Genomic DNA, 25,409 nt, shown 5'->3' on the forward strand with positions numbered 1-25,409 from the left:
GTGTGTTTATGTGTATGTGTCTGTATTTGAAAGTTCACCGTTTCTCCTTCACCTTTGGAGGTCCCCAGTCCGTCGCACATCACTGCTTTACTTTGGTTCCATGCATACTGTTCATTTTAAGTGCGTGTACTCTGGGATGAAACCAGAAAGAGGGGATACTAACAATATATCACATAAATGAGTTATTTCAGAGTTGAGTTTGTATGATTTTTGAAATTATGATGAATTAAATGGGGAAATAAACGTCTTAACGGACAAAGAAGAGAGATAAGATGTAAAGGAATGCCTTTGATCAGCTCAGACTAATTAAGTGCTCACTTTGTTTTTAAATGAAATAACCCTTCAATTGCTAATCCAATTTTTTTCTTTTCATATATTTAATCACAAATCACTTTGCCGATAGTAAATCGTTTAGCCTGTCAACTTTTACCGGTGTTGACATAATTAGTTTTGCTGAGCTTGACTTACCCACTGTCTAATTTGTAGCCATATGTTTGAAAGATGCTGATCTGTGCAGATGGTGCTGTTTTATGGCATTGCTGGATGTAAAAAATCAATAGCACTGGGAAGAGAGAAATAGAGGAATGAATAGATTGGATGTGGGAGGAAGAAAAAGCAAAAAGAAAAAGCAAAAATGCATGTGAAAGTAAAACTGTAAGTCAGTTTGGCAAATTTTCACCTGGGGAAGACAAAATATTAGAAAAACATATGAGGCAGAAGTCACAAATCATCTGTAAAGGTGGAGATAATTAAGAAAATTCAGTAATGAATTAAGTAAACTACCAGAATTGGAGTATAAGATGTGACAACAGATAGAGGTAAAGAAGTGAGACGAGCAGTGGAGATGAGCCGAGATTCAAAAGGTGATGCAAAGTGAATTAGATGGCTACAGCAGCAGAAGGTGGAGGATAGATGGATAATAGCTATGGAGATGGATTATGAGACTAGATTAAATCTAATTAGAACATTATAATGACTTTGTAAGGTGAGGCGAATAGATGGAAGCTATTATGCTGGAGATAAAGAATGGAGACAGGCCAGCCCATACATGAAGAATAACACTGATTTTTTTTTTTACCAGGAAATCATATGTAGGCTTGTCATGGATTAAGAAAAGGCTTAACAAAAGGAATTAACATGGAGATAACAAAAAGCATGAACAGCAGAAGAAAATATTTCTGTAAATCAAAGTTTAGAGATCTGTTGCAAATAATGGCAAAGAATCAAGATTAATGTCAAGCTCCATGATGAATGAAATGACCCTGAAATAAGAGAGTGAGATATCTCAGGGATAGATGATGGTTAACAAAATAGGGGAGAGCAAAATATGACAACAACAAAGACTATTTTCATTGTAGATAGAGGTGGAGCACTACATATTTCGGGGAAAAAAATGGAAAATGAACACAAAGCTGCTAACATAAACTAAGTCGTTAAAATGATGAATGAACTCAACAAGATGGCACAGTAAAATGTAAGCAGACATTATTAAAGTAGACATTTTAAATAGTTTTAGTGGATCTTAATACAATATAATGTTTATCATGTCACTGTCTGTGGTTGGAGTCCAGCTCTTGCCTGTGGTGCGTTCAGTTTTGTTTATCAGCACCATGTAAAAATCTGAGACGTGCTGTCCTATCTAATGTGACACTTAAGAAAGATCTACATCAGCGGTATGAAGAGGTCCCTCAACTTTTACTCAGAACCAGCAGCATTAAGAAGGATAGTTTCATATGAGAGTCCATGTGCAGTGCTCTGCAAAACTTTCAGCTTTTTAAAAAAACTGATTTATTTAAATTTAAAACTGATAAAGTGGGATTTGATGGGTGGGGGGACCCTGTGTTGCGGTGCAGTAGGGGAAAAATGATGTAAGTGACTGCAAAAAACTACTGCATTGGCATTATTCTCAACAAAAAATACAGCCTGGATTAACATGCAAAACACACAAATAGCAATCTAACATGGTTAACTAAGAGGAGCCAATAAATAATTAAAACATTAAATAAATGACAACGTTTTTAATCAAATAACACCAATATTCTACTTAAACACTATTTTGACTCCACGGACTTTTCACTGGCCGATCAATCTTTTTCAAACCAATCTTACTGTTGAAAGTAATTAATAAATTTTGTTTGTGCCCTCTCTTTTCTTCATCCACCTCCATATTTAACAACAAAATTACAAGATATTAACATTTACAACAGGCTTTCCAGCGGCTAAATAAATATTCTTGAACATAATCTCACCAGTAACAGCCATAGGTAGCCTAGACAGCTTCTAACTTTAAGTTAGAAGTTGGGATTACCGTTAACCAGGGCCAGAGTGGAACCAATTTTCAGCTCGGGAGTTTTGTATTTAGGACCAGCCCACCTCTTCTTTGATGTGGAGTAAACTGGATAAATAAACCTAAAATCCTGTAGTTTTTTTTGTGAAAATAAAGACATTAAAAGCCTAATTTCTTGTATTAATGCACCAAATTACAAAAACATTGTCTAAAGAATTTAGTTTCCATGCTTTAATACAACCCTTTATGAAAGAGCCGTGACTTGCAGCAGGTCCAGAAGCTGAACACACAGAGCAATGGAGACGCTGTTATCACCCACACATCTCCAGAGACCAAAATAAAGACCAAAATTAATCTTAAAATAAAAGCAACTAATGTTTCACACAAACCACTCCCTCTCTCTCATGTCCTCCTCACTCTGTCCTCTTCTCTTTGCCTTTTCTACTTCTTGTCTCCTCACCTGTCTCTTCATCCACACAGCATCAAAGATATTTATAGTAAAGTTTTCTACACCTTTTTTAGTTTCTCTTTATGTCTGAGTTCTTTTTAGGTTTGACCCACTGAAAAGGTTTCCTTCAAGTACAAAAAAAGAAAAGAAAATGTAATTTATTTAATAATACACACACCTACTATAGTGAGACTGTAATTCTAATATTTTCTGCGATGATATATGGACTTTATAGATACCTCTGGAATAACTAACACATTTCCCTGTGGTCAGTAGTTACACTGGGTAGAATGGGACCAGAAAGAAGAAGTAGTTCCCACTTATTCCTACCTATGCATTTATTTATTTATTTTTGACTAGCCCACTGGGAATCCTCCAGGACCCGATTAGCCACTCAGGCATTGGGGTTAAAAGCTGTTTCAAACTGCTGCGGATTAGTCAGTGAATCGACACACATGCACTTTACACTCGTTCAAATGATAACACATGGCTTGACTGACTCGGTCAGTGATGCTGCATGTTAATGAAGGCGGGGCCAGCAGATTTGCTGGGCATCTTTGTGCTTATGAGAGAGCCATGCAGGTTGTGCATGCTAAAAATGATCAGCAGCGACACTGCCAGTTTGAATTGAATCATTTATTTATTTGACTAAGGTGGCAGAGCTCAGCTCCGGAGGGCTCCGGGCTCACTTTAATCCCTGGTGATAATCATAAGTAGATTTTATTCATCAACTGTAACAAAACAAAACATATGAGGCATACAAATACATATTCAAAAAGGATTGAGAAAAAGTATAACTAGTAAACTTCTCCTTAAATATTAAATAACAGTAATAAGTTTCCTGTTTAAACCTGTCTAGATGCTAATACTTGACACTTAAAGTTAAATAAGACTTGTTTCTGGTTTTGTATTTGGTTCTGGTTTTGTACTGAACATGATGTTGTGATCAGGTCTCTGTGGGAGCTGTATGCCATCTGTTGCAGAACTCCTTGACTGTAATTAAATGGACAAAAAAAAAGCTCACATACTGTCTTTTTCATGAGATTTTCCATTGACCTCGACCTGAAGGACAGATGTAAAGGGGAACTGAAAAGTAATAGGAGGAGAATCTGAATGCATTTACACATGCATGTTGGAAGATGTTAATGTGGGTCTACTGTGGACAAATTTCTAAGAGTGGCTACAAAAAGAGCATATTGGATCCCTTACTGTGTTATTTCATGCATGCTATAAACTTGTGAAAACCCAACCCTGTCTCTTGAGAATTATGTAGCTATTTAATGTTTCTTGAAGCTCCAGTTGTGTCATACATTAGGGCAATGTAGCATATTGACTTTTAAATTTAAATAATTATTTATTCTAATAAGATATAAAATCAGGCAGTACTGTTTGTACTGATATAACGCGTCTGTTTTGCCTGTAAAACTGGGCCATGCATGTATTTGTCTTTACAAAGCACAGCCCTGCCAATTCAATTCAAACCCACTGACAACTTGTCATTATTGCCAACTTAATAATTTTGTATGAGTGTTTTTTTTTTTAAAAAAAACAAACAAACAAACAAACAACAACAAAAAAAAAAAACAAAAAAACAAAACACTAGAATTAAATTTAATGATTTTTTGGACAAACCTGGCAAACACATGCATTTGTTTTTCTCTATCCACCTCTACCTGTACTGAGAGCAGCAGCTGCACATGTTGACTAACTTTCACACATTAGCTAAATATGGCAATGTTTTTTTTTATCTTCTTTTAAAAAAAATAACTTTTCCTATTATAAAATCACTGAATACTGGTTTGTATGTACTCTTAATCACATCTCTTCAGATGTTAAATTACAAACAACAAATGCCTGCTGCATTACCTGTTTGTAATTTGCACAGTTTTGCAGACCAGAAGAAGAAAACCTGGAAGGTTTTTAATGTGATTATACAAGTTGGCACTGAGTTAAATGTGAACATTTGGCTCAGTTCATATAAAAAACCAGTACAGAGTAAATTGTATATATGCCATCAAAAGCAGATATTGTGGTACTCCTGACACTCCTTCTGTTCCCCTTATAGCTGCTTGTGCTTTGCTTTATAAAGCTGACATACTGTTGAAAAGGTGGTTGAGCTGTGGGCATTAAACATGATGTAAATGATGTTCCCTAAAAATGTTACAGACAACAAAAATATTACTGATGTTGTAAAGAATCTAAATAAAATGGGAATATAGGCTGGGTGTTCCAGAGTGTAATATATGATAAAGGTGACAACAAAGAAACCACTTAAGCCTCTTTAGCATTTAGCGAATAGCTCCAGCTTTTATGATGGCTGCCACTTACTTCCATGATATTTTAGTGTGTTGTTAACCCTCCTAAGCAACATGTTATGTGTGTGTGTCCAGGTAAGTGCTCTACCAATAGGAATACAGTACGGATGCTTAAATAACCTCTCAGCACTCAGTTGCATATCCTCTACAGGACACTTATTGCTTTACATACACACTTGCTTGCACACTGCTGCATATTGGCCAGTTTTCATCTCTAGTGTGCATAGCAAAGAAATTTACTAGTACCATTACCTTTACAGGGCTGTTGAGTGGAATATTGGAATTTAATGGAGGCAAAGCAGAAGTAGCTTGTATATTACTTTTAATAAAACATTTAGCTCGAGCGCAGCAATATGATTGCATTGCATTCTTGCAGGGATGACTGGGGCCTTGTGGTTAATAAGGTGGGGCTGCAGCTGCAAGAATGTCAGTGTCAGTCTCAGCTGAAGTGTCCAGGCAGGGAAAGACATGATCACACACGCATTTGGCCTCCTACAGCAGCCACCATCATACTGCCCTTGAGTTAAAACTTTAGCTGTGACCAAGAAGACATAGCTCTGGGGGTGAAATGTATTGCGTGTGCCAAACAGCACTTGTATGCACAACAAAATCCATTTTATGTACCATTTTACTGTAAAAGCTTGACATTTTTTTGGAATTCATTGCCATTTAAAGCAACAGTCCAAATGTTTTCTCCCTGGTCCTTTCAGGCAAATTTGGACGTCCCTACTAGCAGAGCATGAGGGGATGAAGAGCTGGAGACTGCAAAATGTGCTTTCAAGTTACTTGGTTCAACAGACAAGTTAATTAGTTTAGTTAGGTAGTCTAGTCTACAACAAAAAATCTACTTTTTCACAAAAAAAAAAAAAAAAAGATCACTGGAAAGGTGTCACAGTACATCTTCACAACAGCAGAGCGAACGTCACGGACACCATGCTCTTTTTTTGCACTCTCTTAAATGCCATAATTTAAACTTTTAGTGGTATTGAATTAATGCAGGGTTAGGCTGAGTACTCTGGAGGCTCATAATTTATTGTTGGGCAAAGGCAAGGTGACACAGAGGTGATTTGTTTGGGAGCGGTGAGAGAGGAAGGGTGGCTGCTTCTTAAATGATGTGAAGATGGATATTTTTAAATTGCATTAAAAGCTAAATAAATGCATATTAGAAATCTTCCAAGCTGGTCTTTTTAGGGTTAAGATTTTAAACTTAAGGTTAGAAATAACACTGGATTAAGGTAAGTGTTGGGGCATGAGGGAGTTTGTGTGTGTTTCCCTGCAGCTATAAGCCAGATGGTGGTGTCAAATGCAGACCTCTGAAATCAACCACCCTGACATCATCTCGTAACACTGAGCTCTGTGCACTTGTGTGTGCATGTTTATACACAGATCACGGTGTATGCGTGCTGGTGGATCAATCAGAAGGTCAGGATGACTCAGGGACTCACTGAGTCTCTGGTTAACTTCACCTCTCTCTTCTCTCCTTTTCCCTTTGTTTCTCTGTTGCAGAGGGGGTTATTTTCACCCATGGCTGCACACACTGGTTGAGCGTGCTCAGCATATTGAACGGACACACATGCAGTCAGACGCTTGCGTGCAGCAGCAGTAATTAACAGCTAACTGCAAGAAGCTATTATCATTACAGGAATGAGGTGGGATACGAAGCTCCCACCTACATAATGGACAATTACAGTAGCGTCTGCATGGCCAAGTTTCCAGCCGAATACTGTGCCTTTTCAGGCATGAAGACAACATTGTCTAAGTCTGTATTTTTGACACTTTACATAGTAATGGTGTCATTTCTGATGGGGCTTTTGGGATAATTTAGGTATTCATTGTAATTTCACCTTTCCTTGCAGGAGTTTTGAAAGTATTTTGAAGATGGTTTGGCTAAACCTTAGCAACATAAAGTTTCTTTAAGTAAGTGATAATTTCAGGTTGGATACGATGTTAAAATGACTTAATTTCTCATACATTTTTTCAGAGGCCTACATTACCTCCACAAAGATCATTTTGAGGTACATGAGCACATAAACCATTTTTCTGCAGCCACAAATGTTTATCAACTTCACATGAAAGAATTGTATATGATAACACAAATGACTGGATAAGTTTGATCATGTATTGTGTGGACTTTACATTATCAGCTCTCTTGTTCAAGTCTGATTGATTTCCAATTTAGCTTACAAGCAAATAGAGAAATTAATATGTCTGGGGAATTTGCTTTGAGCAAGTAGGTGTCATGTCTTTCTGCCTCATGCATGCTCCATATATCACCCAATGGAAACTGTTTATATTCAGTCGTGATAAATAAAAAAAAAAAAGCAATATTGGACGAATCAGGTCCATGCATCATCTGGGCCTCATTTGTGAAGATAATGAAATAAAGATCAGGGATAGATGATGGTACCAAAAAAAAAACAATATCAAAGATGTTTTCAGTTGTCAACAAAAGGAGCTTCAATTGTCTTACCCTCGTCATTTGGCACAGCTATCATGAGAACATTTAGATGATTAAGAATTTACACTCTGGCAGGATATAGTTGCATCTCATGGATCTTTGGGTAAAGATGTAAACAGAATGTTAATAATGGTGATGAGTTGATTTTCTAAAACTTGAAGCAATCACATTGTTCTTGGCCTGCAGTTACCAAACTGATCACGTTGTCACAGTGTAATGTGGAATCTGAGATAGAGAGCATTTTAAAATTGAACATCCTGGGGTTGCCTGCTGGCCAGACATGATTGCATTAAAGGCCAGACAAATTGGGTGAAATCCCTCCCCCCTCCCTCACCACTTTGGTTGGAGTTAATGGGACCACTATGAAAGCCACAGTCAAATAGGAGTTCTACTGAAACTGATTTCTGCCTGCACATCAGTTTACTTCACACATTATACAATATATATTTATTTTTTGCTTTGCTTCATTTATTCCGTGTTTATACATAGCTGATACCTTAAGTTAAGTGCCTTTTTTTTTTTTACATTTGAAACATTTATAGGTCAGTATTAAGTGGTTTATTTACCCTGTGAAGAGAATCCAATACCCAAAGAAAAAGTTTTAAAGGGCCTGTAGAAAGCCTACAGGAACTACTGCTAAAGACCACTTTGAAAGATTCTAAGGATGTTTGCATCATGTATGTCAATCTATAAGACTTTTATCCTTTTGTCAGTCAGGCTGTAAATTTAAAATATTGGTTTTCAAACTCTTTCTCCTTTTCCTCTTCTAACCTCATTCTCTATTGATTGTGACTCCCATTAATTAACAGAATTTATTTCTAACAAGCCAAACAGTGATTATATTGTTCTGGTTTCATAAACTAAAAACCTGACTGTTTTAGAAAGAAAAAAGAGGTATAATTAATCATTCTGAGCTTACACCACAGGGCTTCGTCATTACATCACAGCTGATTTGAGCTGGATCGTAACTGTATCTGCATCCTGAGAGGCTTATCACCAATTGGCTGAAGTGTAGCTGGGTCTGCTGTCAACTTCATCCATGCTAACAAACTATTAAGGAGTGATTTGTGAGCATATGAGGTCCACTTCTCCAAAATGTCTTGCAAGAAATGTTTCTTAGAGGAAAGCCCAAACACTTGGATGTTTGTGTGATACTGATCCAGCGATGCAGTCATCAACTTGTTCATCTGTATGCACATTGCACAGAAGAGAGGTGTCTCTTCATTTTTTCCCGTGTCGTCTCTGAACTTACACCAACCTCACATCTGATATGACATCTTTCACATTAGGTTTGTTCACTTCACACATCTTTCACTGTATATATTTGATATTAGCTACTTGCTATGAACATGTCAAATATAGTTATTTTCTCAAATTACATGCAAAATTAAACTAATAACAGTAAAAGCAATTATGAAATTGTATTCAAATGAAATGGCCTCAAGCCATTTATATGTATAGATGTCCAGATTTCAAATCCCAACACATATATTCAATACATGTGGCCTGTTTAACTGTTGCCATGGTGTTTCTGTGACACGCCACACTTACCAGATAAGAAATACATTCAACCCCTTAACATCTACCCTTAAGCACAGAAGTCATACTTTAGTAATGAAGTGTAGCAGCTCATGCAACGGTAAAACATAAAAGCTGGAAGCCTAAAAGAGATTTTTACCCCCTATTCGCAATGAGTTATTGGCCCACTTGAAACAGGACTTTGAGCTCCCTCAGTACCTCCATTATCTGCTTCTTTTGCATCATACGCTTGACATGAGATCAGATTTACAATTTAGCTAACGAAGTGTGAATTCATCACTTCAGAGTTTCTCATGCAGTGCACTGGACAGTGTAAATTGGATGAATTACTCTTTGCTCTTATTAAAGCTCTCCAAAGAAACGGGATGATTCTTTTACTGATCTATGTCGATAGTAAATAAAGAGAGCCCAGAGTGGAGTCTGAAACTGTGGAGATAGGAGAAGCTGCACAGAGAGGCTCTTGACATTATTTGTAAGATGAGCATTCAAGAGTGAGTCTAAAGAGAGTGAATTATTGGTGACAGTGAGGCAGCATGTTGAAAGTTTATGTCCCTGGAAACGTTGCCTACTTCTCGATCTTTTACACTGAAGTCTAGTTTTTTTGTGTGTGTAGGTGTGTGACCTTGTGGTGACAAGGTCGATTCAGATACTGATTACTGGGCCTCTCTTGATGCTGCAGGTTATACAGTGAATTGATTGGCTGCCAAGCAAAAGCTGTGAAGTGTGGTTTCTTAGCCTCATGATTCAGCTGAGCACAAATGCAGTTTTAAGGTTGGAAAGTTGCATAGTGCGTCTTTAAAGGTGTCAGTCATTACTGTGGCAGTAAAGGTCTATCTACATTTATGTGCGTTTTACCATGTGGCTGTGCAGATGAAGAATCTCTGAGCTGATGTGTGAACAGCAGCACACACACTGTAATAGTGACTACTTTTTTCACACCCACAGTAAAGCTTCAGTACTGTGACTACTTGTGTTCAGTAGTCATTTGAATTCATATGTATTAATGTTTAATTGTCTGTACAAAGGGAAAAAAATATGAGCGCTCCCTCTCTTGATATTCCACGCTGCATGTAACCACCCACACACTCTCACACACAAACAGAGCCACACCCATTGTCATTACTACTGCAGGGAAGATTTCACAGGTTTAATAAGCAGGGTTTCTGTATCTGGGTGAATTTTCTTGTGGAGGAGAAGGCTTTCAAATTTGAGATGATCCAGCTCTGGACTGCCCTTCCGGTCAACAAAATGTGGTGATACAGGACATTCGGTCAACTTGATTTTTCTCCCCTTTGAAATTGTGCTCATATTTCTTTGTAACACTTTGGCTGTTGAAAATTGTTCCCTCTGTAACAAATATTTCACCCCCCTCTTTTACTTATTCAGTGTATGACATTTGATATCCTAAATGGTATCATGTTGTAAACAGTGACAACACTGTTAATTTTGCTCAATGTTGTGATTATTTCAGTTCTTTGAGGCATGCACCTGAATATTTTCAATAGAAGTGGAAAATATCTAAATATAATTAGTAACACGAAGCATCTATCATACAACATATCACATTTTTGATACCCACGCTCTTTTTTAAGTGAACAAATGCACTGATTTTACTTGTAAGTTGTGGCTTTCAATTCCATTTAACAGGAAAATTGCAAAAGCAAAACAGTAACATGCCAAATTTTAGGCGTACAACTAACTACTGTCATCATAACAGTAAAAGTTAACTTTGCACCCTCAGAGGCTTGCAGGCGCATCAACAGTTTGTGCTGGTTGGCAAAGTGTTGAACCCTGTTGTTACTGGGGAAAATATAATGATTCAGCTCAGCTGCCAGGAAAAAGAATTGTTTATATTTTACCAAAACAACATGGATATGAATCTCATACTGATGTTTTGTGAATAATGTGAATCTGTATAATCCTTTTAATCATTCCTAATCTTGACACATAGAAATATATACCTTAAAAACATAAGAAAATCTGGAGCTGTATTTATTCAAAGGCAGCATTCAGTAGAGAAAACTACATGCTCACATTCTAGGATCTTTTGGATACAGATGGAAGAATTTATTCCACTTTGTCATATCTGACATCCAAATGTGGGTTTATCAAAAAAGCTGAAGCTCTTTCATGCAAAGGCACACATTTATGGCTGTTTTAGTAGCATTTAAAGTTAATTTTAAAATGGTATATTTCCCCAGTTTCTAGAAATGTTGCTTAACTAAATATTCCTCAAAAGTTTTGTTCCATGTTCATTTGTAAATGGTTTTTAATGATCCGGTGTGTCGGATGTAGTGACATCTAGTGGCACAAATTGCAAAGTGCATTGTAAAATCAATCTTAAGACAATATACAGATATTTTATAAGATGATATTCATTGTTTCCTCTCAATGCAGCTGGTTCATGCCATTGTATATTTTGCAATAAGAACTAGAAAAACATCATGACTAAGATTAAATGATACTGTGGAGAGATTTATGATGTATCTTTTTTATGCTTGCAAATGATAAATCCTCAAATTTGAAAGACAAAGATTATTTTCCTTCATTTGACAGAGTAAGGATATAAAAGTGTGTGTGAGTGTTTTGCTGGAGGCAAACTTAGCATACCACCTGAAGTCCAGAATAAGACGTTAATCCAGAATAGTACAGAAAAAGCATTTTCTCCATTATTTAACTAGATAAAAGCCTCGTTGTGATTAAATCTTATCTGATATTGTTTTTCTAGTGACCTAGCCAAGACATTAATTTTTAATAGTTTTTTTAAATAGTTTTCAAAGAAATGACATTAAAATAAGAACTACAATATTCTGTTATTGTTGTGATAGATTTAGAAAATATTGACCTACTGCACGCTAACCATCTTTATTTATTTAATTTAATTTAGGATGCATTTCAGCCTGTTCAGCCTGTTACTGTAATTCCCTCTTAGTAATTTATGAGGAATCCCATCTTATCTAATTGATTTAGTTAATGTTGGCCCTGTGAATAATCTGGTGATATCATTCTCTGGTTTCTCCCATCTGACTGACACACACACATACTAAGTGCATCACCCCCTCATTTAATATCCATAATGATAATGATAATAACTTTCCTAACCCATTAATCACCGTGGTAACACTTCAACAGCACAGCAGTCTACTCAGTCTAGGCTCTTTTTTTCCTTTGTGAGGATCTCATCTTTCATTTCATATCACACACATGTTGTATACTGTTTTTGTCCTTATTACAAAATGTATTTGCGGCAAAAAAATATTGATTTTTAATTATGTAGTGTCAGAAATACAAAAATGTAGTTGATAAATCTTTAATTTCCTTACGGCAGACGGACTATAAAAGCTACTGTAGAAACAATCACCTGACATTTCCACTTGCAGCAGTGTCTGATCGATGCATTTAATGACCTTTTTCTGAAGTGTGAGCTGTCCCATACGGATTGCTTAGTAGCTACTTTACCTTATGTGTGGATATTCTTGGATTTTATTCAGGATTCTCTTTTCTTGGGCCAAACTTTGCATAAAATATAGCTTATTGGGCTGCATCTTTGTGTATGTGTTCATCTAAAGATTGAACATTTTTATGTGGTCTGTATGAGATTTGGGTTGAGATGGGATGTAATGACACGTATAAAAACTTGGCATTATAATCTTTTTTCCTGCTCCTTTTCCCTTGTTTAGAATTACATCAGGCTTGGGAGTTTTATTTATGCCATCCACACATTTAAGTGTCACAAAAAAACAGGATAAAACGATTGTGTTATTCTAACAGAAACTATGAACTAAAAGGCTCTAATAAGACAGCTAGAACTCAAATAACTCTTGCATGTATTAGCTCAGCTGGACCAAGGCATGCCACTTAAATTCCAGTTACATAATTTAGCACCTTCTTGTAAAAACAGTTAATTGTAGTTATATATTAAGGACACTGCTCCAATGAAATGGCCAGGTCAATCTCTTACTACAGCTGGACTCAACTGCTATCACAGTTAATGGCATGACAGAACAAATTTAGAAGAATCAATCTCAGTAGTAGCATTGTTGGTTCTGGAGCTTATTTCAGTATCAACAAATTCAGAAATGGTACCAATTTAGTCTCTGTTTTTGAAACCCATACATACCCCTGATCCTTTTGGCCCTTGGACTTGCATCTGATAGCTGTGTTCATCCATGGGTGGAAAGCAGAAGACAGCAGATCGACAGAAAGAGGAGAAACAGTGGAAATAGATGGTCTATTTATAGAAACTGAAAAGCGACAAGTAGAAGCGTGAAGAGTGTGTAAAATCACTGCCTTTAAAAACATGGTTGGTCCCTTAACTGTTACCACAGTGACTAATAGGATCGCATACTTATTATCACTGTATAGCTTGAAGAGTTGATGATGCTCACACTGTAAAAAGAAAAAGAGTTTGTGTTTGAAGAAGAAGTTAAAAATTATGCACATGGAAAGCAAGATCACGTGTTCATGTGATTTGCCAAGAAACAGTGTATGTGCACATTTAGTGCACCACTCGCAGATGTAAAACAAAGATCAGGAGGGATTAGCGCAGCTTTCAGTTATTGTCCATGTGGTTGATTTATCTTTTTTCTCTTCCCCTCTTCCTGCTTTTGACAAACACTCTTTTTCTGTGTCTCTTTTCTCTAAGCTCAACGACAAGAGGATTGATTTTGGCCTTTTTAAAATTAATATAGGTGCTTTGTGGTGCACAAGACGAAATAAGGATAAAAGAAAGAGTGAGGAAGAAAGTAGAAGTGATGAGAAAAAAAGGGAATGAGACAAAAAAAGGGAAGTTAAATGAGCTGAAAAAAGAATGAACAGGGAAAAGAGTGGATGAGAAAGCAGAGCATTGGGCGGTTAGAAGAAAAGAAACAGATGGGTGACGCCGATGGGAAAGAAATGGAGAAAAGTCTTGCTCCATCCAGCTAAAACATGCCCGGGGGATGAAGAAGATGCTTGTCATGACAAGATTTTCACCCTTAGTGACTCTGGCATACACAGATTTACAGACACACGCATGTTCACCTCATTTGACGCCAGTTGGTCAAGTTTTACTGAAGATGTAACTCAGTTGTGTTTAGTTTTAAGCAACTATCAGTTCTCATGATACTACTTCTGGTGTTGACAGTAATAGTGCTGAACACCTTCACTAGCACCATCATATCATCAGCTTCTCCCATAATGCTGTGACAACCCATTAAAAGCATTTTAATCTCATTTGACTGATGTCCTCGCCTATAAAACTTTCACATGTTTGTGCAACATGCCAAACAAAGAGGAAGGACAGAAGGTGACGCTTGTAAAAAGTGTAAACTTTGGCTGCAAAGCCGTAAAAACCCATAAGAATCAAAATGAGTCAGACCCTTTCCTACTGTAGAAGATGGAAACACTGAAAAATAGAAATGAAAGGAGAAGAGATGGTGACTGTGGTGTGTTGTTTATGTTAGGGAAATGCAAGATGAGGACTGAACTTCCACTTCTAGTTATTTTGATGCTGAGAACATTTGCAGCCTCATGTCAAACTGACAGTCTTTTTTAATTAAGTTGTGGGATTACACACTGTGGTTATCTCTCATCTTTAGCCTTTGTGACCTAGGCCAGAGGCTTGATCCGACTTTTACACATCATCTGACCCACACGGAAATCTATATGTTACATGCAATGCTATATGCGTGCCTCCAACATAAACCCATACTAACACGCATTAACTTTAGTGACTGCATGCTGCTTGAATAATATCTATGCATTTGGAAGTAAATGTTCTTTTGCAGATGTGTATGTTTGCATAAACTGAATGTATGTGTTTCCATTTGACTTCTTACACTGCAGCATGTGTACAGTATGAAGTGTGTGTCATCAGTGTGACAGATGAGCCCAGGGCACATTAGTTTAAAAGAAACAGTTAAAGTCAACATCAGTAGTACAGATTACACAAAATCTTAAACAGTAAGGACATGCACTGACTTTCCCTCATTTTGGATATCTGGACACAACACCTAATCCCTAACCTTTACTAAGCCACCCCAAACCCTGATCCTAAACTTGTAATGGGTACTAATGTTCTTAATTTATATGAAACATTTTCATTCTCAACATACCTTTAAAGGCTTTTCAGATACTGCAGGATAATGAGGATATAGTGGCTTAGGTCACTTTTCCTCTATAAAGCAGAATCTATGTGTTCAATTCCTTTACAGAGAATAACTGAGGGGGTAAATTTTTTTTTAACTCATCCGTCTAGATGTTATTTAAGCTTGAAATTCGGTATAATTAGGGGGCATGTCCTTTTGATTGACAGTAATCCAATATCCATGGCAAGAAGGGAGAGTGCAGCACAACTGCGGATTTTAGCTGGCTAACAGCGTGCCTTAGCTTTAGCCTGCCTAACTCCGCTAGCTGGTTAGTTCCGGGTTAGCTCGGTTAGCTCTTAACTACAGGCAGCTCGGAGTTTGATGGTTGTCAATCATCCACCCCTACCTTCACAGTCTCCCTCTCAGCTCCACCTCTTTGCCCAATTTTTGGATTTTCTGGGAACGACGACACATGTGACACTGCCAAGATGGCGACGGTGGGAACCGCCCAATGTGCTTCAATTCAGCTCTTCGGAAACATACGGGTGACGTCATGGAGGCTCCATCCATTTTTTTATATACAGTCTATGATTGGGGCTAAGCTGGAATCTGTTCACTAACAAAACTAAGCTATGATTTTGTTCCCATAACCTAATCCCAATTCACACTTTGTCTCTAACAAAGTGTGAAGTGTGAATTGCCTGCAATAATTTCCCTCATTAGGTCCACATGGAACTGCTGACCAAACAAAATGTAATTTTATTGTAGCAATAGGGTAACCAACAGAAGGCTCATGGCCAGCAGCTGTTGACCAGTGAAGCATTTGGCTAAATAAGCTTTATTTTTTATTACTTAAGGATAAATTAGTCCTAATTTTCTGATGATCTCTAGTGATCTTTCTTCTGATCTCCTTAATCTCCTAAAGACAAACAAAGCAGAATATGTGCATCTGTTTCTGCTATCTGACAACATGTGTAGGTTTATGCTGAGAGTGCTGCACTTGCTTGCACCTATCAAGCCTTACAACTATTAGAAATGTCAGAATCTCAGATTATGATTAGCAGTCTCTTGGCATAAATGCTCTCCCTGAATGAGCAGAATGGAAGACCTCACAGCTCACATGCAGTAAACAGCTGTCAGTCACTGTGCAACAATTTACAGCGACTTAAAATGTTATCTGAGGATAGCCAGACCCCTGACGTCTTTTTTTTTTGTTCCACTGGATCTTAAATCTGCACTGTGCTCATGAGTATATGCAGCACTTTACAACACTTGGACAGCTGTATCCACGGCCCAGTGAGGCGCGTTCACTATCGCCCTTAAATCTGCCTAATTACATATCTCATCAGCTCTTCAGCCTCTGGATAGCTGCAACCTCAGAGCCATGCACGTGTTCAGCCTCTTTCTTTTTTCTCCTCTAAACCTTCTTTATCTCCATGCATCTCTTCCCTTTCTGTCATGGCTTTTTATCTTCCTAACTTTCACTTTTCTACCCAACTGTCATCCTGTTGTGTCTTCCTCCCCATCTTTCTCCTGATCTTGTCCTAACTGAGCTCTTTTCTCCTCAGAGGAGCACAGGCCGATGCAAATTCTCCTTCTTCTAACAATAACTGTTACTCCCCCCCTGGGTTTGCCGGGCTGCCTCATTGCTTCTCCTCCACCCACATCCCAACTTCCCTCCACGCCACCCTCAAGACCCTGCTGCTCTAAGCCTGGAGCTACCATGGGTTCAGTCAGTGATCAGTCACCCATGTGCTTCTACATGCACACACATTCACATGCTTACACTTACACTGGGCAAACTCCCACACAGACAACTACACCGGCACACAACCCCATTCACTCACAAGCAAAAACACACAAACACACACTAAAGATATGAACATGATCAGTTCCGCTGGCTTAATCTTTCTCCTTTTCTGTGTCTGGAGAGGAGGGAACAACTACATAAGAGAGAGGAAGAGGAAGGGTGGAGCAGATAAAGAAAATAAAGTGCAAAAAAGCACAGATTAGAGTTAGATAAGATATGGTAAATGGTGCACGCTTATGTAATGTCTTTTTAAATTCTGTTTGTTGTTCATTCACCCATTCACACAAACCACACTTGTTATTGTACTTGCACTCTATATACGCAGAGCTTTTTGCTCTATCGCACTCCAGCAAGCATATCAGGGTCAATGTGGGGGTTTATCCAGGGGGTGGTGGATCGAAGCACTGATCTTCTAATTGGAAGGCAACCTCTCTACCACTTGAGTTACAGCACCATAGATGGCTGTAACTGCAGTGTACTGCATTTTCGCAATGCACTAAAAACTTGAAAACAGAAAAGATTTAAGAATTGGTCTTGAGTGATGTGCCCAAAATGATATATCATCAAATTGTTACCAAGTTCATGGTATTTAACTATATCTTTTTCTACAATTACTACAATAAATTGGCTACGAATAGCCTATTCTATTGTCATGAGAAGTCTACATTGTACAAAAAAAAAAGACATTTTAATGTCTGTAGCCATGATCATAGACCTGAATTTAAAGCATGTTTGCTGCTAAGATGGTGAAGCAAATCGTTCAGGTTACCGCAGCCAGTGACAGCTTCAGCTCGCCAGCAGTTGCAGTAAACAGGTGTTTGGTCCACATCAAACCTTTTCAACCCAAAATATCTCCAGACTACTGATATGGTTCCTTTTATTTTAGTTGATAATCTTTTGTGTCATCATCTTCAGCTTCAACATCTGCAACAGCTTCACTTTCTGAACTTTCTCAGGCTCATTATCAACATCTCTGATAAAATAGAGGCTTTGCTGCAGGCATGTTTAGCTGTGCAGCAGTAAAAAAAATGTCTCACCTCAAACAATATAAGTGAAATTAATATAATAATGAAAATAAAAGAACAGTTTTTGTTATGAACTGGTGTAGTGCCCAGCACCATTAAGAGCTATTTTAAAAAGACAGGTCTTGATATTGTTTAACTTGAAAAAATGTACAACAGACCTGAGAACTAACGGTACAGTCCTGGGGCCATTTTAAACACAAAAAGGCACGCATATTCTTCTCACCAGTTTTATAAGACTATCCATAGTTGTGATTCTCTTTTATGAATTTAGACCCTTACAAAGGCTATACACACATGCACAAAGCTGATTTCCTCTCCCAGTTAAACAGGAATAACACTGGAAGAAAGGAGGAGTGCCATTTTACTGAATGTGAAACTGAGAAAGTAAAGAGGAAATTAAACCTGATTTATCTGGTGGTGTTAAGTATGGAGTCACAAAAGGAACAAAAACTGCTGAATGAGGAGAAAAATGAACAGATGAAATCAGTTTAAAGTCAAACGAAGTTCAGATTAAAGTAAACAGAAACATGAGAAAATGAACATCAGCTCCAACAAACAGTATTGGCAGACATGGCACCCCATGCATCTTTTGCTGGCTGTGTTCTTCTACAGACTTAGCCTAAAGCATCTTATTAACCAGTCTTCTTCAATTCAGTTGCCTTTAATGTGTGTATGCATGATAAGGTACGCACATTCTCCCTTTCACTCATTCATACTTTATAAATAACAGCTTGTGTGTTGCACAAGGCATTTGACTAGTTTTTTGTATGCATTTTGTCCTTGGTGTTGCTAACAGAGATCTACTAAAAAGGTCTCCAACTCCACTCACAAGCTCACTGCTCTGAAATGACATATAATTAAGATTCACTTCTATTCATGCTGAAAAGGTATGAATAAATTGTTGTCCACATTAATGCCCTCTCAAAGACTTAAATTACCACAGGAATCAATATGAAAAGATCCATATTGATTGAGGTTTCTTCTCACTTACAGTGTGTTGTCCATTTTACCATTGAAAACCAAAAACACAGCTCTTAACAGCTGAGCTGTTAGCACAAATATATGCAAACACTGGCAAGAAAAAGCCTGTTTCTTTAAATCTACGCAAATATGAGAGCAGAGAGTAAAACCTGACGACAGGAAGGATCAGCCAGACAGATGATAAAGGTTAAGCGATTAAGGATAAGAAGAAAAAAATTCAATCCTGAGATATGATTTTATATCCTGACTGCACTCTTTCTAATCACTATCTCTGAAAGGCTGTATGACACATAACAGTGCTATGAAATCAAACAAATGACCCTAGATTCAAAGTGAGATGGAGAAATCAATGAAAAGAGATCTTTGCAGCCCTCAGAGAGTACATAAATCTGGGTCTAACGGCTAGTGCATTGTAGTTATATGAAGTTTCTTTCTGTGCATGTGGAAGAAATATGACAAAAACTCAAACCCTTCCTGTTGAGCTTTCCTCAAGAGTCACCAGTTTGTGCTTGAAACAGTGATGCAATCTCACCTCTGTGGCTGTTTTTTCACAGTGATATGAGGTCATGACTATTGCAAACGCTAGGAGCTATGGAGTAGAAGGAGGAAAGAGGGATGTGAATGAAAGTATGAATCCTTGCTGAGCTTAAGAAATCATGCTGAATCAAATGTCATTTAACCCTGAGACATCAGCATGACTTCACAAGGCAGAGCGTTGAGGCAGAGCTGATGTGATAGGAATCGACAGCCGTGGTCAGTGCTCTTACTGCTTTCAATAAACAGGTTGAAACTTGTGTGTGTGTGTGTGTGTGATGTGCTTCAGAGTGGGTGTGAATATGTGTGTCGTCTGCTTTTATCTCATCTTTCAGCCCCTCTGTCACATGTTGTGCAGTTCTTAAGAGTTCCCACTTTCACATATGAGGCAAATATTTTTTTGCCTTATTCAACTACAGCTTTGTCAGGCAGGTCTGACCATGATGTGGTACATTTTCTTTGTTTTTATTTCAATTCCCAGGGATTTAAAGAGGCAGTGTTTCAGATTTGGTTGCATCAGCTGAGCAGCAATTTTGTCAGATTAGTATATGCTACAGAACACTAGCTAAGCTGATACTCAATCCACTGTTGGCTCGTCTTTTTGTCAGATTTTTATGACTGATAGTCATTTGACCATAATTGGCAGGAAGATATTGCCAGTTGCTTTGCTAATGCTTTTAACTGCAAGCGGCAGCAAATGGAAATGTTATATTTGCAGAAAACAGGTTGGCTTTAATGAGATAGAAGACTTAGACTTAGCTGAATTTACATTAACAAAGGCAATCTGAATCCAGCATGATAAAGCTGGACTCTGTTATTATACTTGGGTATAGCTACAATAAAGACAGGCAATTACAGAATGAGGCTCTTGACAGTAAGATGGGTAACTATGGTTTAAATTTCATTAAAATCTTTTGTGTCATTCCTCCTTATGATAGCAATTTACTATCACATCTAACTGCACCTCTCAGACGTGTGCATGCAAACCTGTTGGTTTGATTAAAAGCATTATAGAGGGATTTGACCGGCCTGTGAGTGCGACTGAAGTTTTTATGTTTTGTGTGTGTGTTTTTTTGTGCATATATTTTCATTTACATGCATGTCTGCATGCAAGCATACAATCATGCATGAGCATCTCTGTCATGTCAGAAGAGGTCATGGTTTGTGTGTGATCTGTCAGAATGATTCATGTCTTACAAGAGGACAGCCTGGGGAAAATAAGGAACACACACACACACACACACACACACACACACACACACACACACACACACACACATAATCTGAAGCATATCCTAGCTGCCATTGGGTGAGAGGTGTGGTATACCCTGGACAGGTTGCCAGTCCAACACATAGCCAAGATCCAGTTCATTTACTGATGATTAATGAATAGATTTCTCATATATGAGTCAGTAAAATTGATTTTCTCTGCTCACTTTGCACATGGATTTGCTCTGAGAGCAGACATTTCTTTTTAATGTTAAAGTTATTATTGAAAGGCTTCACTTAAATTATCTCTAAAAATGCTGAAGCTAGACTCAGCTCAGGAAAGAGCTCGTTTGAGTACAAATGATTTCTTGAAATTTATGAAAACCTGGACAGAAAATGAAGATGGTACGCAGAAATTCATCTGCAGCTGCACATTTAACCAGAGTTGTTTAACTAAGTGGTAGCCACTTGAGTACACATGATTATCATAGTTTGTCACTGTTATTAAAATGTACGAATAAGAAAGAAGAAAAAAGTCTATATAATGGACATTTATGGTCCCTTTTACTTTTACAAACATATTTGTCAGTAAACAGTAATACTGTAGACTACATGCAGATAAAATAAAAGGAGATATTAGGTTGGTCTGAGAGGAAATGAGAATGAGAAAGTAAGAAGGGGATTAGAGGAGGACAGAGAACATCAGGACATTAACATGGAACAGAGGGATGAGGAGCAAGTGGGAGCTTAAAAGAGACCAAAAAGAGTGTAAAGATGGAAGGGGTGAGGATGGGGAAAGGAAAAATGAAATTTAATGAATCTAGTAGAAAAAAGGGGGTTTTCTATTCATCTGAGAATTGCAGAAAAAGGATGAGGAAAACGAAAAAAAGTGTCTGGTAGAAAGTGACGCAGCAGAAATGGCAGAGGAGTGACTTTCCAATTGAACTGACAGGTAGTTGTCGGAGCAGCGAGACCCTTAAAGATAGATGAAGACAGGGTCAGAGGCTTGATGCTAATGTCACCACAGATGACAAACTGTGGTGGTGTTTGCATAGGTGTGTTTGTGTGAAAGAGGGTCAGCATTTTTGTCAGTGGAGGGTGTGTAAGTGAGGTTGAGAATATGGTAATACAAGGTCAGCAACTTCTTTACATCATGGCCAACTGACACTGTTTCTGATTGTGTGTTTGTATTTAATTTGACTCGACATTGCCTCATCAAACAGTTTCTCTTCCCTTTTTTAACATTTTTTTCCCACAGCTCTGAACGGGCCCTTTACATCATGGAATTATATCATTGTTGACCTGATTTGCTGCCCAACATAAAATCTACAGCAAATAGTTGCATTTATAAAACAGCCTTCTGCACACAGACAGTGTCTGTAATGGCTTATTAGTAAAGACTCGCATATGAAATATTTGTTTCAAGGCCATCATTTCTACCAGGGAACGGTGGGAAAACTGCTGAATCAATTTTTAAGCCTCTTTGTAAAGTAGCCGTTTTAATACTCCTGCTGTTCAGTTGCGAGAAAGCCCCGAGTCAAAAGTATCTGCGGCTTTTGAACATTTTACACTCACATTAAAACACTCACCTGAGACCAAATTATCTTTTATTTTCTTTGTTTTTGCTCTCAGTCATTGTTTGAGCAGGTTTGGACACCAAAGTTACGTGAAGGATTAGATAAACATTTTTACAAATAAGACAAAAAATTAGGCATAACCCTTTTACAAATATTACTATGTATGTAGAGAAAACAAACTACATATCTCATAACAGTCTGATGCCAAGTGGCTCAGAATATATAGCAATATGTGATATGTGGTGTAAGATCAGGCTCAAGTACGCCAACTGATCTTTACGTTGCCAAGTCTGCAAGGCAAACCTGTTAGTAAACAGTTTTGAATATGCTTGTGAATCAGAGGCTGATCTGTATTTATTCTGCTTATGACTTCGGCTTGATATAAGCCATCTCCTTGTTCTGCATTAGTCTGCTGCTTCTTTCTGAAATCAGCTACTCCCTGTAGTTGAATGTGTGATTGAGCATTGAAATGCTTTTGTATTGAGTTAAATGGTAAAAAATCACTTAAAGCTGAGAAGCACCAAAGCATTGGGATGCAAGTGAAGTATTTGTCATGTTGCACATGATCGTATGATCCATTGTTCAAACAGAAATATTAAGAGTGCCGTTTTAGCCATTTAGACCATTTAATTAGTCAGGTTCAGCCTCAAATTTTAACCCTCCAGTAACGCTTTCAGTCAGACACTGTTCTGGTTCTGGCTCCATTCTGGAGTCTCTGAGCCTCGATCCTTTCTAGTGAACTGGCTATTTTATACCAAGTTTATACCAGTTTAACTGGAACTATAGTGGGAGGACTTTACCATGTGACAGTAAAAAGCTTGGAAATTTGGTAATCAAAGTTGATGGTTAAGTTGTCAGGCTCGATTATAACCTACGAGAATCTCTTAAGATGTTAGAAAGTCAAAATGAGCTTAAATAAATTTGGTTTATTAAAATTAAATCAATTGCCAGGCAACATTTTACACAAAATGAATTATTCCCACTGTGACGTGAGTTTCAGTGAATTTGTTGTCTTTATTTTTGGAAGAGCCAGGAGTGGGAGGTGGTACTCGGTCCATTTCTTCCGTTGTAGCTGCTGCAGTGACTGAATTCTGCAGCCCCTTTTACCGGGTTTGCTGGCCAGTGACGCATCATGCTGTCCAGTAGCTCATAAGATGGACATGTGACACTATGTCCAGCTCCACTTTGCCCCAATTATTATTATTATTTTTTATTTATTTTTTACTGTTGCAGTATTCCTTTCTTTCTTTAGCTTATTATTTGTTTTGGCGTTTGCTTTTTTTTTTTTTTTTTACTATATTGAAATATAGCGAGAACCCAGCTTTTACACACTAATGATGTTCTGGCTCACAAAGAAGACCCACTAGTTTTTAGTTCCAGCATGGAGCCCTGCAGGTGTTAAGGGCTATAGGAGCAAATCAGATGTGTGAGGAGATTTAGTTTTTATTGTTCTGAGCACTTAACTGGGTGAACAGAGAGGTTTTATAGAAATTAGTCTTGCTAACCTGGTTCTCTTTTTTCATGTTTGTCTTTGGGAAGGAAAGCTAGATGTAAAGACTTTCATGAATAATGCATACATTTAAACTCTTTTATTTAGTATAAAATTACTAAACAACAGAATTGTAACATACATAAATGTGTCCTAGTTCTATCTGTTTGGTGATCTAGCCTATAAAATATGTTCATAATGGTCTAAGGTCGGATTTAAAAACAGAGGCTACCTATATATTTTTATCTGTGCTCATAGCCGCTCAGACTGATTAAACTTTATTATTTTCACTTTAATTAGAGTTAATGGCTACAAGTATAACACCATTTACAGCACTTTAAAAGACTTTCTATTTCTTTACGTAGGGAACTTCTGTTATTGCTTTTATTGTTTTTCTTAAATCACATTTACACCATCTTATTTTGAGAAGCAGGCTGTGGATTTGGAGGTAAAGTGAACTGTCTAACTCTTAGCTACTTTGGTCTGCTTGTTGAAGCATCATTTGGCAAGATTATAAACCCTGAAATTGCATCCCTATGTTTGATTGAAGTCGATCCATTTCTGTGTGTGTGCGTGTGTGTGTGTGTGTGTGTGTGTGTGTGTGTGTGTGTGTGTGTGTGTGATAGACAACAGTGACTATCATATGTAATTAAGGTGCTGTTTGAATGTATTTGTGAAGTGCTGTATGATTGCAGTCCATTTGACATTACCATAAAACTGAAGCTTGCAAATTTTGGTCATAGATGAAGGGTTTTTGCTGAGTGGTGCTTAAATGCTTTTCCACACTATATTCACTTGAAGTTCCACCATTTGCAGCCTTACGTAAAGGCCCACAATGCTTGAAGAAAAACATTAGAGGGGTTATTTTAAAAGTTAAATCCAGAGTTCATGTGAAAACGTGTTGTGGTTTGGAAAGGTGAATAATCTCTCTCCCCTTCTCTCTCTCATTGTCTGCAGGTTTTTGACATCACCTCACACTGAGTTGACTCAGTAGAACTCAGTAGAGTCCAGTAAAGGCCCAGCTGCATCAGCAAAAATGGCTCTTGCAGCCATGTCTACGCCTCCATCATCCCTCTCCTCTCTCCACTCATCCCACCTCTCCTCCTCCTCGCTTCTCTTCCTCCTCGTATCCTTCTTTTTGCTGCTGTCATACCCTTCATCGGTCCATGCAGGTTCTTCAGAGAAAAATTGTTCAGCTAGTGGAGACCCCTGTCAGGAAGGTGAGTTTGTGTTATCTGTGAAAACAGTTTAGTGAAAATGGGAAGGATTAACATGATTACATAGAGTCTAAACCTTTCAGGGAGTCCAGCTTAGTGACAGGGTTAAGTAGATGAAAGTGTTAAGCCTCTAGTTGGTTGACTGTATACCAGCTGTGTAAGCATAAAAAACAACTGAACATGATTATTTTATAAATATTAATACTGATATTGATTCAGATATAATTAACACCACCTTTCTTAAACTTTCAGACTCACTTTCTTTGGTTTTAAAGTGTCTTATTCGATTAGAACAGTTTCATTTTTAGTAAATAATTATGTCTAAGGATTATAATGATGTTTTAATGGTCAAAGCAAAGCTTGGCTGCATAAATATGGTATATTTCTCCCACTATTTCTATCCTGCAGGTTTAATAGCTAAGTCCTCATTGTCTGGGTTGCATTATTCATCA

The 25,409-nt window shown here is 37.7% G+C and overlaps 1 protein-coding gene across 2 annotated transcripts in view; it reads left to right on the forward strand.

Annotated features, from left to right (window-relative positions):
- Nucleotides 1-25,409, forward strand: part of slc8a4b (solute carrier family 8 member 4b) — a 121,672-nt gene that overhangs the window by 27,705 nt on the left and 68,558 nt on the right. For both annotated transcript variants that reach the window (XM_041986414.1, XM_041986415.1), the window contains exon 2: nucleotides 24,698-24,960. In XM_041986414.1, the coding sequence (XP_041842348.1) occupies nucleotides 24,777-24,960 (184 nt within the window). In that variant the 5' untranslated portion in view covers nucleotides 24,698-24,776. The remainder of the gene's footprint in view (nucleotides 1-24,697; nucleotides 24,961-25,409) is intronic.

This window comes from Melanotaenia boesemani, chromosome 5, assembly GCF_017639745.1.
Source record: "Melanotaenia boesemani isolate fMelBoe1 chromosome 5, fMelBoe1.pri, whole genome shotgun sequence".
Classification (NCBI taxonomy): Eukaryota; Metazoa; Chordata; class Actinopteri; order Atheriniformes; family Melanotaeniidae; genus Melanotaenia; species Melanotaenia boesemani.